Consider the following 13,903-nt stretch of genomic DNA (forward strand, 5'->3'; position numbering starts at 1 on the left):
CGGAGAGGTCTATCATATTGGTTTGCATTACTGAGAAGAAGCCGTAGGTTCAAAGACAGCTGTGTCGTTCTAGAGAGACGAGGTACCTATGGCATGTGCCACTGAGTCAACAGAGTCTAGGCTGGTTTTATAATGTGGCGTATTACTAGTTGCCCGACTCTCACAACCTCTTGGAAGTGGGTCATCATGTCCTCTGGGACGAGAGGGATAATTAGGTGGGCCATGACCCATGAAGCATTGGTTTACAGCACCAAAAGACAAGTGGCATTGAGGGATATGAGTGCAAGACTGCCTGCTGAAAAGGTTTTCTTTCCCCTCACTTCCTGACATTTTGACTCCCTTTCTGCATGGGCGAAGGGCAGGTGCCAGCCCACTGTCCAGATGAGCAGGATTTATGAATGACCAAGCTTTCTAGTTACAGGTGGGAAGAGATAAGAGGTGGATTATCTGGTGCATGACAGTAATGTTGTGCCACTAGTCTGCTGATCGCTGTACTCTGAGATGAACTTCTTCCAGGCTGCCATGACTTGTTCCAGCAAAGCCTCTTTGACGGCAATAGGGGCTCTAACGTTGGTGTGGTTGGAAGGAGAACCTTGGTAAGAACATTAATTTTTACTTTCACCAGGAGCTGCAGGGCCAGCACTCAGCAGCTTTATTAATTACTGAGTGGAATGACATCTCTTCTGGTGTGGTGGGATCCTATAGGGTGCCCCTTCTCCATCCATTTCTGGGGAGGTGTCCAGTTTAATGGGCGATGAGAGGCTTGCCTGTTTGCAGTTTTGAGCTCTTTCATCATCATCGTACGCATAAAAGTTCAAGGGATGAGAGTCTAATGAAACAGGTTGTGAATCCTGAGCCTGTACTCTTCCTTTTCGAAGAGTTTTCGGCGTCTCTTCTGGACCAGTTTTGAGGTACAATCCCAGGAAAAGAATGTGGTACCACCAGAAGATCTGTGTCAAGTGTAAGATGTGGCTCCTGTGGCGGAGTCAGCAATGACACGGTGGTGTGCAGCAGAGCACCAGACAGAAAGAAAGAGGAGCCAATGCTGGTTCCAAAGGAGTGGAGTATACAGGCATCAGAGTCCGGGCCATTAGCATAACCATGAGCAGGTTGCAAGGAGTCTGGGTGCACCAGATGGCGTTGTGGTCCAAGCAAAAATGGCATACATGGCGTTAAGGGATGTCCCCAGGTCCGAGCTTGGCGTCAGGTACTCTTCGTAAGATTGTGCCCGTGCCAGGAAATTCTGCACTGATGGAACCAAAGGTGGAGCAGGAGCTGATCGGGGTGGTTCTGGGGCCAGGTCTGGTGGAGACGCTGGTGCGTGGCCACTCTGCAAAGAATCTGCTAGCTCCACGATGACCACCTCCAACTCAGAGGATGAATATCCTGTAGGAGAGGGACTGCACGTTAGTGTTTACCATACAAGTGCTTCTTATGTTTCTTGAGCTTTCTCTGTTTGTCCAAAGAATTTGACGACAGTGACCTGGAGCACGGCCTCGATCGACAACAGCTGCACCTGTCGTCACGGGCATGGGCCATGAACAGTTTGGCCTCGTGCTATTTGATGGCCTTTAGGTGCATACTGAGGCAGAACTCACAGGACAAGGAGCCATGGTCTGAACTACAGAAACAAAGACAAATGGAATGGCATCAGTAATTGATATCTGTCGCTCACAATACCTGCATGGCTTAAAGCCGGAGCACTTCAGAGGAGGAGACATTGCACTGCACTAGGTTATATTTTTGTGAGGAAAACTCACAACTCTCAGGACAGAGTGAGCTCTAAATCCGCTTCGAAGGAGTGGAATAAAGGGAATGGGGGTTGTTAAGCTAGGATGGGCACTATAGTTTTGGTGATGCCACCCAGCGTCACTTTCAATGTTGAAACAAAACCAGTGCCCCCACCTGCAACTTTGGGGTTTCCGGATCCAGTCTCATGCCTGGGATTATTTTACAGGAGAGGGATCTGCAGGTGGAAATATCCATCAGAATGGATATGCATTTTTGAGTTTCCTTGCAATTTTACGGAAAATCTTGTTTATTAATTTTACAAGTACAACTACTGAGCCCTCTCTACCACATCAGACATGCTCTAAGCAGGCATTTTTTTTTTATGGAAGCTTAATCAAATAAGCCCACCAAATAAGTGTCTAACCTGTAACAGACCATCAGACTGAGGTATACAGGAGTTTTACCTTGTACTACAATGGTTTAACAAATAAAAGGCAAGAGTTCGGACTCTACAAAACCCAGTCCCCATTCCGTATCACCCACACTGATTCTAATAACCCAGAGACAAATACAATGCCAGTGGCAATTTAGATAAGGGAGGGGTAGTCTGGAGGATTCCCTACGAGAGCTACAGGTAGGTCCAGTACACTTTCTTCCAGGAAAATAAAACATCACTAACATACTAGAAGGCGGTGAAAAACTATTTCATACCAGACAAAACTACTCTGATGAAGCACAAAAGAAGGATAATGAGAGAGAACTCTTAGATCAATAATAACCAAAGTATGCAGGAGATCGTATTGACTTTAACAGAAACATGCAACCAAGGAAGGAAGGAGAAGCAAAATCTGAAATGAGGAGGAAATACTGCTATCTAACCACCCGGCAGGAGAGACAATAAATCAGGGATAGATAAAAGAGGACTTTGCCATCAAAGAGGCAGTCCGGTATGTAACTGAGGGTTTACAAGGAAAGGACCAAAGATGCTAGACAAGCATCCACAACAAAGTAGATGCCAAGAGCGCCCTCTAAAATGTGTTGGTCATTGTCCTGTAGGTGGATGAATAATCATCAGTAAAATACAAGCCCAGGATCTGACCTTGGTATGGTAAAAAAACGAAACTACAGTAGCCTGACTGAACCACAATGAATGATGTTGGTACACCTGACCAAGTACTTTGTAATAGAGGCACCACACTTTTGAGATGCAAATGTTTGGACATAACATTAGGAAAAGAGTAAATAAATGTTGTTGACTTTCTCATTGACAACTCAAATAGAAAAGGGAGCTTTCGAAAGCACAAGTGCTTCCTTAAGAAGAACACCTTCGCACATCAGCATGCACTAAGGAATACTACCAAACTCCCTTCATATGCTCTCAAAAACTAAATATTCTCTGCAGTTTATTGCACAATTTTTTTTAAAACTTCTTTGACCACACATTCTCTATATATTGAACATATGAGTTCACGTATTTTAGCCATTGCCTCACAAAGTAATGCTTTTGCAGCTAAGTTTTCTCCAAGGATTAATTAGAAGAGGTCATGTGAGCATCCTGGGATCATCATGAAGAAAGTGCAGTGCAGTGGTTAAGACAATGAGTTTGACGATCATTGCTGTAAGTTCAAATTTCAATCCTCGCTGTTTTAGTGTGATACTCTCCAGCTCAACCTCATGAATCTACTAAACCTTACATTTGAAGTTCATTTAGTGTAGCAAGTGAGTTTTGTATTGTGTACACAGTTGTAAGTTCCGTGGTTCATCAAACCTTCTAACAAATCTTTTGGAGGTGTTCAACCGAACATTTAATTTTATAGAGCACAAACATTCAACCAGAGAGTACTGCACAACATAAGTAATGTAACAATGCACAACATAATAAATGAGTTACATGAACAAACAAAAAAACTAGACACAGAAAAAGTAACAATGCTCTTGCTATACTTCTGCCCTCATGTACTCTGCTACCATGCCCCTTACCTGTACCACTTCCAAAAGATGAGTTAACCAAGGTTCACTAACCTCTGAGAAGAGTAATCAGGGAAACCAAACGGTGCTCTTCAACCAGCTGATGTAATTTATCGTTCAGGTAGCAGTCAGTGTAAGTCTCTAGGGTATTCTTGAAAAGGATCCGACCTCCCATCATGAGGTGATGCACCCAGTCTGGTATGCGAAACACTACTCGACCTGAAAATTGCAATGCACCTTCGGGTCATTCAGGACATCTTTTTAAGTCAATACTATGAAGTAGGGATTATAAAACAAGCAACGATTCAAACATACTGCTGTTGATCAGAAGCAACTTTGTGTGTGGAGTTTGCCTCTGCACATGATTCAGTAAGCTTCCCTACACAAAAGCAATTTGTTAGAAAAAAGGACAAATGAAGGTTCGAGATGGGCTCAAAGTAAGTAAAACTAAAACATCTTTGTTTTGAAATGAACTCTGATCTCTACATTTCTAGATGTCGCAGCTTGGCATAGTTAGAGACAAGGCTGGCAGTCTTGACAAAGACAGGAACTAGGACAGGAGTGTGACCTCCTAACTGAAGTGCAACAGAAGCGACCATAAATCTACTGGGTTTCCTACTAAGCACTTCACAGAGCTCAACCATAAGGCATGCAGAGGAGGAAGTACATGAGGAGGTGAAATTAAATCAGCCAATGTGACAATGAACAATGTAACCTTTATTTTGTCTCACATTCCTCTGCTATTTCTCTCACATATTGTAGTAAGCACAAGTGGATTCCTTACCCACATACATCAAGTAGTCGTAAACTCCCTCTACTGTGACCATCTCCAGGAAGTAGTTCTGAATGTGCTTCCTTTCTGCATTCTCGGAGCGGCTCGCATTATTTTTGTAGAGGTCATTAAATAACTGCAATACATAACAGTTACACTAGTTTAAGTAAAACAAAATACAGGGAAATGGGTGATAAGAAGAGTCGAAAAGAGATAACCAGCATGTGTTCAGCTTATATACTAAGGGAATGCAGTATTCACAATTACTGAGCCATCAAATGCTTGTGGCCACATCTTTCCTACCAAGGGAATATAAAACAATAATGGCATCAAGCATGAATGCTTGATAAATACTGTAGAAAATACATAAGCAGTTAAATGATTGCAGGAAGTGATACTCAATAATCAGCCATGCTATTTTACTTTGTCTTCTTTTCAAACCTGATGATACACTTGCTAAGTGGTTAGTGAGGAAGGAAAGAGTGTTACTCTTTCACATTCTAAGGAACTGTAAAGCATGAAAGGGGGCCGGCTAATGAAAAGTAACAAAAAAGCAATGAGATGTAAGTCTGGAGAATAGGAAAAGACCAAAAGGGCATTGTCAAGGTGGATTCCCGATATCAAAGTCTGCTGCTACTCCCATTCAAATTAACCCCTTATTTTGGAAGCAGGTTTTGATTTAAAAAAAGGTTCTTGTGGAAAACTACATCAAAATGGTCTTGAGCAATAAAAAAAAAAAAAGGTTTGGTGGAATTTAGCCAGTAGTGCTCAAGAAAAAAAGTCATTCTACTGGACATCTCACTGCATAGTTTCTTCTCTCATAAACAAAAGGCAATCAGAGCTCTGGCAGAGTTAGTGAAGGCTAGTTGTACTTTGAACCAAGCTGTACCCGGCTGATGAGCCCATAACTGGTCGAAACCATTTCAGAGTTCCTTGTGTTTCGGTTCAGGGAGGACCTGGTTTGACAGTTCGGGCTGGACCGTTTCGATTGGAACAGGGTTAAGACTGATTTGCATATAGCTGGATCCAAACTGGGGTGACATGGTGTGCAAAATAATGAGGGATTGTGATGCGGCCCGACTAATTACCAGGGGCTGGAATTAACTCCTGCATTCTATCTATCACTTTTTTGTCTACTTTAGTTGTACTTGGGCAGAAATCCACTTGGTGTCCCTGAAGACAATGTATATCCCTGGAAGGGACAACATTCAGGCGGACAGGCCCAGTCACAACTTACCAAACTCGATATCATATCAGCTAAGTCCAGTGGTTTCGCATACAATAATGGAGTTGTTGAAATCTATGGTTGGATTAATTTCCATTGCTAAACAATGCCCTACTTTACCACTTTTGCTCAGACAAATGATACCTAAACGTTTGGGCAATAGCTGAGCTGATGATTCCTTGGCTGAGCAAAATACTGTATGCCTTTCATCCAATACTTATCCTTAGAAGGATACTACAGAAAACTAAAAGGCAGAGGGTGGAGTTGATGCAGACTGTGGTTTTTCCTGCTCAAACAGTTTACAGAAGGGGTGTAACACAGGCCCCTGCATCCCCAGTGTTGCACGTAGCCCTAACCCTTTGCAAGCCTCCCAACCATTCAATCCACATTCAGCCCAAGGTGAATGAATATCTGTGAGATAAGGGAGATTCTGGGGCCTCTCTTCCTTGTAAGCAGGGGGGGCCATCATATTGCAAGCCTCCCAACCATTCAATCCACATTCAGCCCAAGGTGAATGAATATCTGTGAGATAAGAGAGATTCTGGGGCCTCTCTTCCTTGTAAGGAGGGGGGGCCATCATATTGAGTTACTCTACTGACTTACCGTTAAACAATACTTGTATCTTCCTAGATTCATTCGCTTCTTCGATTTCCAGTGCTATCACAGAAACAACTCGTGAGTTTACATCTCATGGCATTCAAAGGGAGAGACCTGCCCTGCAAAACGTGAAGTGTTCTAGGGAGGCGGCACTAAATATGATCCTCAGGTCCTATTCCAAGCATTGGCTTCATTTTGAAAATAGTGTCAGGCTAAAGGTTGGGAAGCTACGTCATGTGATCAGTTCCAAATCTTGGATTGTTTGACAGACTGATTTTTATTAAGATTGGCATAATTCCCCTTGCTGGCACATTGGACACCAATTAAGAGTCTTTAGAGAGGAGGCTTCTGATAGTTCCAAAGTATTTTCAATAGCATTAAAACTTTTGAAAAGTTTCAGATTAAAGAAACCGGTAATTCCTGCTTTGTTTGCAAATTGGGATTTATAAGTAGTCTTGAATGGCTTGCAAGGGGTAATATTTGAGTCTGTACATTACTTCTTGGTTATCGCCAAATGTGGCTTTTCTGGTTATAGCATCTGTCAGAAGGCTAGGGGAACTGGTTATTCTGACAATAAAGTATCCTCACCTTAAATTCCTATCGGATAGTGTAGTGCTTGGACCAGATCCCAAGTTTAGGCTAAAGGTCCCGAAAAAATAGAATTTTTTACACAAGAGCTAATAGTTCTGGTTCCTGGTAAAGATTTGTCTAGTTCAACTCCAGTTAAATTAGATATTAAAATGGCAATACTGGTTTATTTCCAAATAGAAAAGGAGTTTAGGGATTGAAAGTGTTGGTTTGTCTTGCATGGGGTAGTAAACCGAAGACAAGAGATATCAACAGAAACCCTGAGTAGATGGGTCAAGGATGCCAATTCCTGAGCATATTTTGGTCTGCGGGATCTGATGTTCCTAAAGAAGTTTTGCTACAAGGACCAATTCATGGGCTGAGGCAGCTAGTGTTTTGTTATAAGAAATATGTAGGGCAGTGACCTGGTCCAATCCAAATACATTTGCGACTCATTACGGATTGGACCTACATTTAGATGTATGCATTCATTTTTCATCTGATGTTCTCAAGTCTGTAATATCATATAAAACTAATAAACTATACAGTCTATTATTAGTCTTGGTGCCTGGTTATTAGCTCTTGTATGACATGGTAGAGTAATGACTGGGACAAGGAGCACTAACAAAGGGGTAATGATTCCATTACTTACTAACATGAGTAATAGTACGACTTGTCCTACTCCAGGACCCACCGTCATTCCCAAGCTGATGTAGCACCCACAATACAAGCTGCTTTTTAAAGTGCAGTTTGCCATTAGGAGAGGAGGGTCTTTTATAATATGGTCCTAAACATTGTAAAAGGACTAAAAGAAGCTTTATGACTCAAGTGCTTGTAAAAGGGACTATTTGGGGCAGGGCCACCTCGCACTGTGGTGACAGGGATGAGGTGCCCTGTGACTCAGGTTAATGAAGATTACAGGTAAGTAATGGAATCATTGCCTGCACTGACACTGAACCCTTGACAGGAACTACTAGACATTTCTGAGACTAAGAAACAGCCCACTATATTATAACATTTCCTTTGTGAATAAGGTTCTGATTATCGTTTGCTAAGAAACAAGAGGCTGGGGGAGTCTGGGTTTTGTACGTAGGTGTGTGGTCTGTGAACAATTCAGGTTTTTTGCAATGTGCTTCCAGAAGCTGAGCACAATCTTACCATGGAGCAAAATTAATTCAAAATGAAAATATGTTTTCGTAATAAAAATTGCCAAGTCAATTATACAAAACATGTCTCCTGCTGAGATAAAAGGACAACATGGCAGTAACCACTACGCTAGGCAATTGCTTCCTGGAAGCAGTCCCAAAAATCATTTACTAGCTGAATCTGTGAAACAAGCGGGCGATGCATCTGTATGTTTATATATTTGTGTGCTCTATGAACGATTTGTGTGTGTGTTGTTTTACAGAGTGTTTGTATAAGTAAAGCACAATCTTCCCAAGGAGAGACGTTAATTCAAAACGAAATGCTTTTATTCGTAATATAAATGGTCAAGTCAGTTTCACAATTCATGTCCTCTCCTGGGTCTCTAACACCATAATCTAGTCCTTCCAATGTACTCTTGTTACTCTCAGGCAAGGCTGGAATGACCGATGTGCTATATATAGCAGCTGCTTTCTAAAAAGGGTCAAGGAAATTATTTACTAACTAGAGCTGTGTTCAGCAGGCATACACTTCAAAGTTAGTTCCAACTGTGTGGCAAAAAGAGGGAAGCAAGATGTTGAATTAAAGCACTGCACAGCGACAGATGATGTAAAAAGCTATTCCCAGTCTGTGAGCCGATATTGTTTCACAACAACTTCAGTGTGAAGAGTCAGCCAGCGCTTGCTCTCTGGTGGGCAAAAGAGACAGTACAAGAGGGCAGAAGCAAGCAATTGTTAGCAGCGTGTTGCTAACTGCAGACCTACCCTCCACCCAAAAACACAAGCATTGGCGAAGCCAATACTTCTAAAGTTTACCGCCTGTGTCCTGGCTTTGTCAATGTTTGTTTTGTCACGTTTTGTGCAAAATGTTGTTGGGAAAGGTGAACAGGCCAATAAATTGAGACAACAACTGGTCCAAAGCCCATCTATGCACGTATGTACTTATTTGTATTAATTATTTTTCCGAAAACATATGTCTAGCGACACAATCTAAACTGTCTGCAAGACCTAAAAACGAAAAGAAGTAACATGAGGAGATGTGTTAGCATAAGTGAAGATGCATAAGATACAAATAATAACAGTGAATGTAAACGGTCTATAAGAGCTTAGGAAGTGTGATATGATCATGATCTTTCTGGAAGAGAAAAGCATAAATCATTCTGTTGCAAGAAACCAACCTTACCACAACTATTAGGGAGTTATAAGCCACATATTCCTAGGTGCAAGACATCAGATGCTCAAATATGTAAACAGATGTCTGCGGGGTCTGGTTCTTTCGTTGAAACATAGATCCCTAACCATTAAAAATAGGGGAAAGATATCATCTAGGCTTCCACTAGAGAAGCTACTCAGGAATTGAGCAGAATTTTTGTTTGGCCCTGTGGTGACAGTGTAGCAAAGCAGGTTTCTGTTGCAGTAACCCCCCCACACTTTTTGCCAGACTACTGATGTACTTTTCCTTGATGTGCCCTGGGTCCTTGCCAATCAGGATCCCAGTGAGGTTCCGTGAGAATCGTAACAACGTTTTGGCTCGTTCGGATATGGACGAGTTTGGTATCTACGAACCGCAAATGACGAGTTTAGTAGGTGTACGCGTTTTCGCTACTCTACTTTGCAGGGTTCGTCTTATTCGTGGGTTTCTCCATCTGAACCCTCGGGTTCCATTTTAGATACGGCATCCATTTTGTTTCTTGCCCTCACGTAGCCGGCGAACGGACAATGTCCGCTTCATGACCCTGGGTTTCCCAAGCTCTTGCGGAAGATGCACATCTCTTTGAGTGTGTCTTTATGACTAGGGGGTTGACACGGCAAAGGCAGATGGCCCCGCTCGAGGCTCATCTTGCCGTGCCGGTCTATTGTTTCAGCCTTACATGCATTAGGCTCGAATCCTTTGATCCTGCGATCACGCTTCCGATATTGCCCCTACACTCTTTTCAATCTGTTGTCTGTCTTTGTCTTCCTTGCACCTGTTTCTGTCTCTTCTCTTAGCTCGTTTACAGCCAGAATGGAATGTGCCTAATGGTGAGATAACGTGCTTTTACAGTGGGGAACCGGCAATGCTACTGTAATTATGTTCCGGGCTTCTGAAAACATGAATGCAATCCTTTTGAAGTTTACTGTGGGAACTGAGTTGTAACCTTTTGTTCGCTATGTTGTGTAATGACGAAAATGTGTATAAAAGGAGCGATCCACTTTTGCAATTCGAAGCAGACTCTCAGAACCTACACTCTGTTGTACTTCTAGCGATCTCTGTATCCCTGCAGTAAATAAACGCTGATCTTTGACGCCGAAGGAAGTGTCCCGTGTCTCTGTGATTTGTACGCCGGAACAGGTAACCCACGAAGGTTTCAGGTGTTGTCCCCTGGCACCGCTGGGCCTTAGAATAGCCCAGTCCTTCACCAGGGCCTGTGTTCTTCCCCCAAAAACGAACCCAATTGGTATCTCTGGCCACTGGTCAGCCCCTGGTAAGTGGTACCACAGGTACCCAGGGCACTGTGACCAGGGAATACCTCTAAGGGCTGCAGCACTTATTGTGCCACCCTTAGAGGCCCTGTACCATGACACTCACACTGCCTTGGCAGGCTGCATGTCTTGGTGCAAAACAAAGTGAAGAGTCGACATGGCACACATCCTTGTGTGCCATGCCCACAAAACACTGCCCTGGCATACATCAGTCACCCCTCTAGCTGGGTGCCCTATGCCAGTGGTGAGGGCACAGGTGCATGAGCCCTGTACCCCTACAGTACCCAGGTCCATTCCTGGGCACTGTAAGTGTACTGCTGCCATTAAGAGTATATGGTGCTGGGAGTTTGTCATTATGAACTCCACAGCACCATAATGGCTGCACTGAAGACTAGGAAGTTTGGTATCAAACTTCTCAGCGCATTAAACCCACACTGATGCCAGGGTGGGATTTCATGTAAAATGCACAACAGAGGGCATCTTAGAGATGCCCCCTGAAACTCGACCAACTTCTAGCGGCCTGACTGAGTGGCTGCCTAGGTTGCCACCACCAGACATGTTTCGGACCCCTGGGTCGAGAGCTTGCTGCTCTCGGGGGCCTGAAACAATGCACATCCTGCCGCCTGTGTGAGCCTCTCCAGACCATTTGCTGCTTTCAGCAACTGGCCCCCACTGGTTCTTCCCCTCACTTTGGGCGGGAGAACTGGTGGGAAAACAAGTGAGGAAGAGAGGCGTGCCCACCTCTGCCCACTCCACCCCTAAGGCGTGGAGGCGTGATGAAGCACAACCTCGAGTCCCCGCCATCTTGAGGATGGGGGACCCAGCCAACCAGGGACAGGCTCCTGCCCCCCTCCCACTGGAGAGTGGCAGAATAGGGGGTGTACCCACCCCAGGGAAGGGACCCATTGGTCCCTGCCCTTGACCTACCTGTAACACCCATAAATTTAGTATTTAGGGGCACCCTGAACCTTCCTTCCCTAGATCCAGCAACGACAAGAAAAGAAGGACGAGAAGCCATGCAGAGCTAACAAGAGGACGACGCCCACTGACTTGGCCCCAGCCCTACACGCCTGTCTCCCCTCGAACCTGCTCCTGCGAAATCCCAGCGTGTCCAGTGGCCAGCAACCTCACAAACCCCAGAGGACCTGCCTGCATTCACTTCCCAAGCTGTGTTTGAGTGAACACACACCACAAGGAGGTCCCTCTGGCGATCTTGACCCAAGATCCGGCAACCCCTGACCTGCCTCAAGCCTCCAGACGACGCCTGCAGCCTCAATCCAGAGGGCCCCCCCTACCGCGACCAGAGCGGGTAAGAAAATCTGACATCCAAAGGCACCCTTGCATCGAACGCCCCACAGCCTTGTGTGCCCAACCCAGAGGTGCCTAACCATCCCTCTACATCCCAACTTACCCCTTGAAGTGTTGGTCACTCCTGGAAGATCCTCGTCCCCGAGCCTGCAGTGTTTCTTTGTCCCAGAGAATTCCCATTGAAATCAACAGGGCACCCGACCTCAAAACAGCACCCTGCACCCCGTTGCCCTAGCGCTGCTGAGGGTGCCACTTTGGTGCTAACTTGGTCCTCAACTTGCCCTGAGCTTAACTATATGAGCTTTGCTCCCACAACCCTGTGGCCTGCTTGCCAGCCGCCACCGACCGGAGTCCCCCTATCCCCAGTTGATAACATTGAGCCTCAACACTCTGCACCCGGCCGCCCGAGTGCCGCTGATGTCTAACCACAGAACCCTAACTCAAAAGACCGATTACTTACCTTGAAACTGATAACTCATTTTTCCTAATAGGATAACATTGACACTTTTTCTCCCAAAAAGTTTGTAAGTGTCGACTTTTGAAAACTGCAAATATTCCTTAAAAATCAGCCGAATAACCAAAACGCATGTTCTCAACTGTTTTCAGGAATATGAAAAAGTAATGGTAACCTAAATTACCTGCTAAGTGAATTTCCTCCCATAGGTTAACATTGGTGATTCTTTGTGAAAAAGTTTGTCAAGTTTTGAAATACAATAATATTCTTTAAAAATCGTACTTTTAGCCAAAACGATTTACTCACCTGTTTTCAGGCAATGTCCCAGGACTGAATCCAGGATCCAGTCCTGTGTTAGCAAAAGTAATATGAAAAGTAATTAACTGCATTTTACTTAAAAAGCCCATTCAATTAAATGTACTATACCTGCAATGTGTCACAAACTGCTTTCTTAAAACTATAATAAACTATATAATAAAAACCAGTACAAGTTACACTGCTATTTTGAACTGCGTTCATACAAGTAATTTACTACTGAAAAGTATTTTTAGGCTTACCTGCACCAGGCTTGCTTGTTTCTAGAAATAAAACAACAGTATATTTTTTTATACAAAACAATTGGCCTAGAGTTCAGTTCTTAAAGTGTGTGAGACCATTTGCTGACTGAGTGTGTACATCAAATGCTTTACACTGTCCTCTGATACTGCTTGACTGCTCGACCAAGCTACCACTTTAGAGAGTAAAGTTCTCTCTAACTTTAGCCTCTTCCAAACCTCTGGAGACCCTTGGACTCTATAGACACTATACCTCACTTTGGTGCAGTATATATAGAGCCAGTTTCTTACAGACAGTCACTTAACCTCTCTGCCACCGACCCAGCAGAGGATTCAGAAACGGACTTATACTGAGTAAATAATATAAAAAGTCACTTCAAACTTAAAAAAAAAAATAATATAAAAAGTCCAAAAATATTAAAATCAGAGAAGGCAGCAATAGACACCTGGTTTAAGCAAAAGGATGCAATATTAACAAAGATGCATATAGTCCTAAATTCTAACCTTTGGCACACTCACAGCTATTCGGCGCACCCATTATAACTAACTCTAAAAAAAAATTCACAAACTTGTAGAAGATGCAAAGCCTCATGCATCAGATCAGGGTTTGCCTGGGAAGCTGGATACTCATATTATAGGAATGTCGAACTATACCCCTTTTGTGAGTCTATTCATACACTGGTAGAAAGGCTGTCTTGAATTTGCAGAATTATTGCCCACCTGTGGCTCTACTAGGTAGACTGCAGGTGCTACCAAGAGTAGCCAGGACAGAGAGTGTGATTTATTTTGAATTGTTACTGGCTCATTCATTGATGGTTCAAAGATGGAATTTAGTGGAAACCCAACATTCTTGGAATGGGTATACAAAATGGAAATAAAAATGTGCATAAAATGCTGCTATTCACTATGCCTGGACGGTAAATTCTGTTACGCGGAGAAAGCAGAATTGCCAAAAATTCCACGAATCCGCAGCTTCGCAGAATTATTTGCTTGTTCGCGCTTTTAAAATGCGTGTTTGCAAGATATTTCCCCTGAGCACACAAACAGTGTTCGCGAAGAGGAAAAAAGCATTGAAAATGGGCGGAACATGCAATTCCGCATGTTCGTGGAACGCTGCGTGCT

At 43.7% G+C, this 13,903-nt stretch overlaps 1 protein-coding gene across 12 annotated transcripts in view; it reads right to left on the reverse strand.

Moving 5' to 3' along the window:
• The window catches only part of SNX14 (sorting nexin 14), a 1,106,650-nt gene that overhangs the window by 138,487 nt on the left and 954,260 nt on the right, over positions 1 to 13,903 (reverse strand). For 6 of the 12 annotated variants that reach the window (XM_086926583.1, XM_086926582.1, XM_086926581.1 and 3 more), the window contains 3 exons: positions 12,785 to 12,805; positions 4,484 to 4,607; positions 3,754 to 3,918 (listed from right to left, as the gene is read on the reverse strand). In XM_086926583.1, the coding sequence (XP_086782709.1) occupies positions 3,754 to 3,918; positions 4,484 to 4,607; positions 12,785 to 12,805 (310 nt within the window). The remainder of the gene's footprint in view (positions 1 to 3,753; positions 3,919 to 4,483; positions 4,608 to 12,784; positions 12,806 to 13,903) is intronic. The other 6 variants (XM_086926579.1, XM_086926585.1, XM_086926584.1 and 3 more) reach the window with 1 other exon arrangement.

This window comes from Lissotriton vulgaris, chromosome 6 (assembly GCF_964263255.1).
Source record: "Lissotriton vulgaris chromosome 6, aLisVul1.2, whole genome shotgun sequence".
NCBI classification, from domain to species: domain Eukaryota; kingdom Metazoa; phylum Chordata; class Amphibia; order Caudata; family Salamandridae; genus Lissotriton; species Lissotriton vulgaris.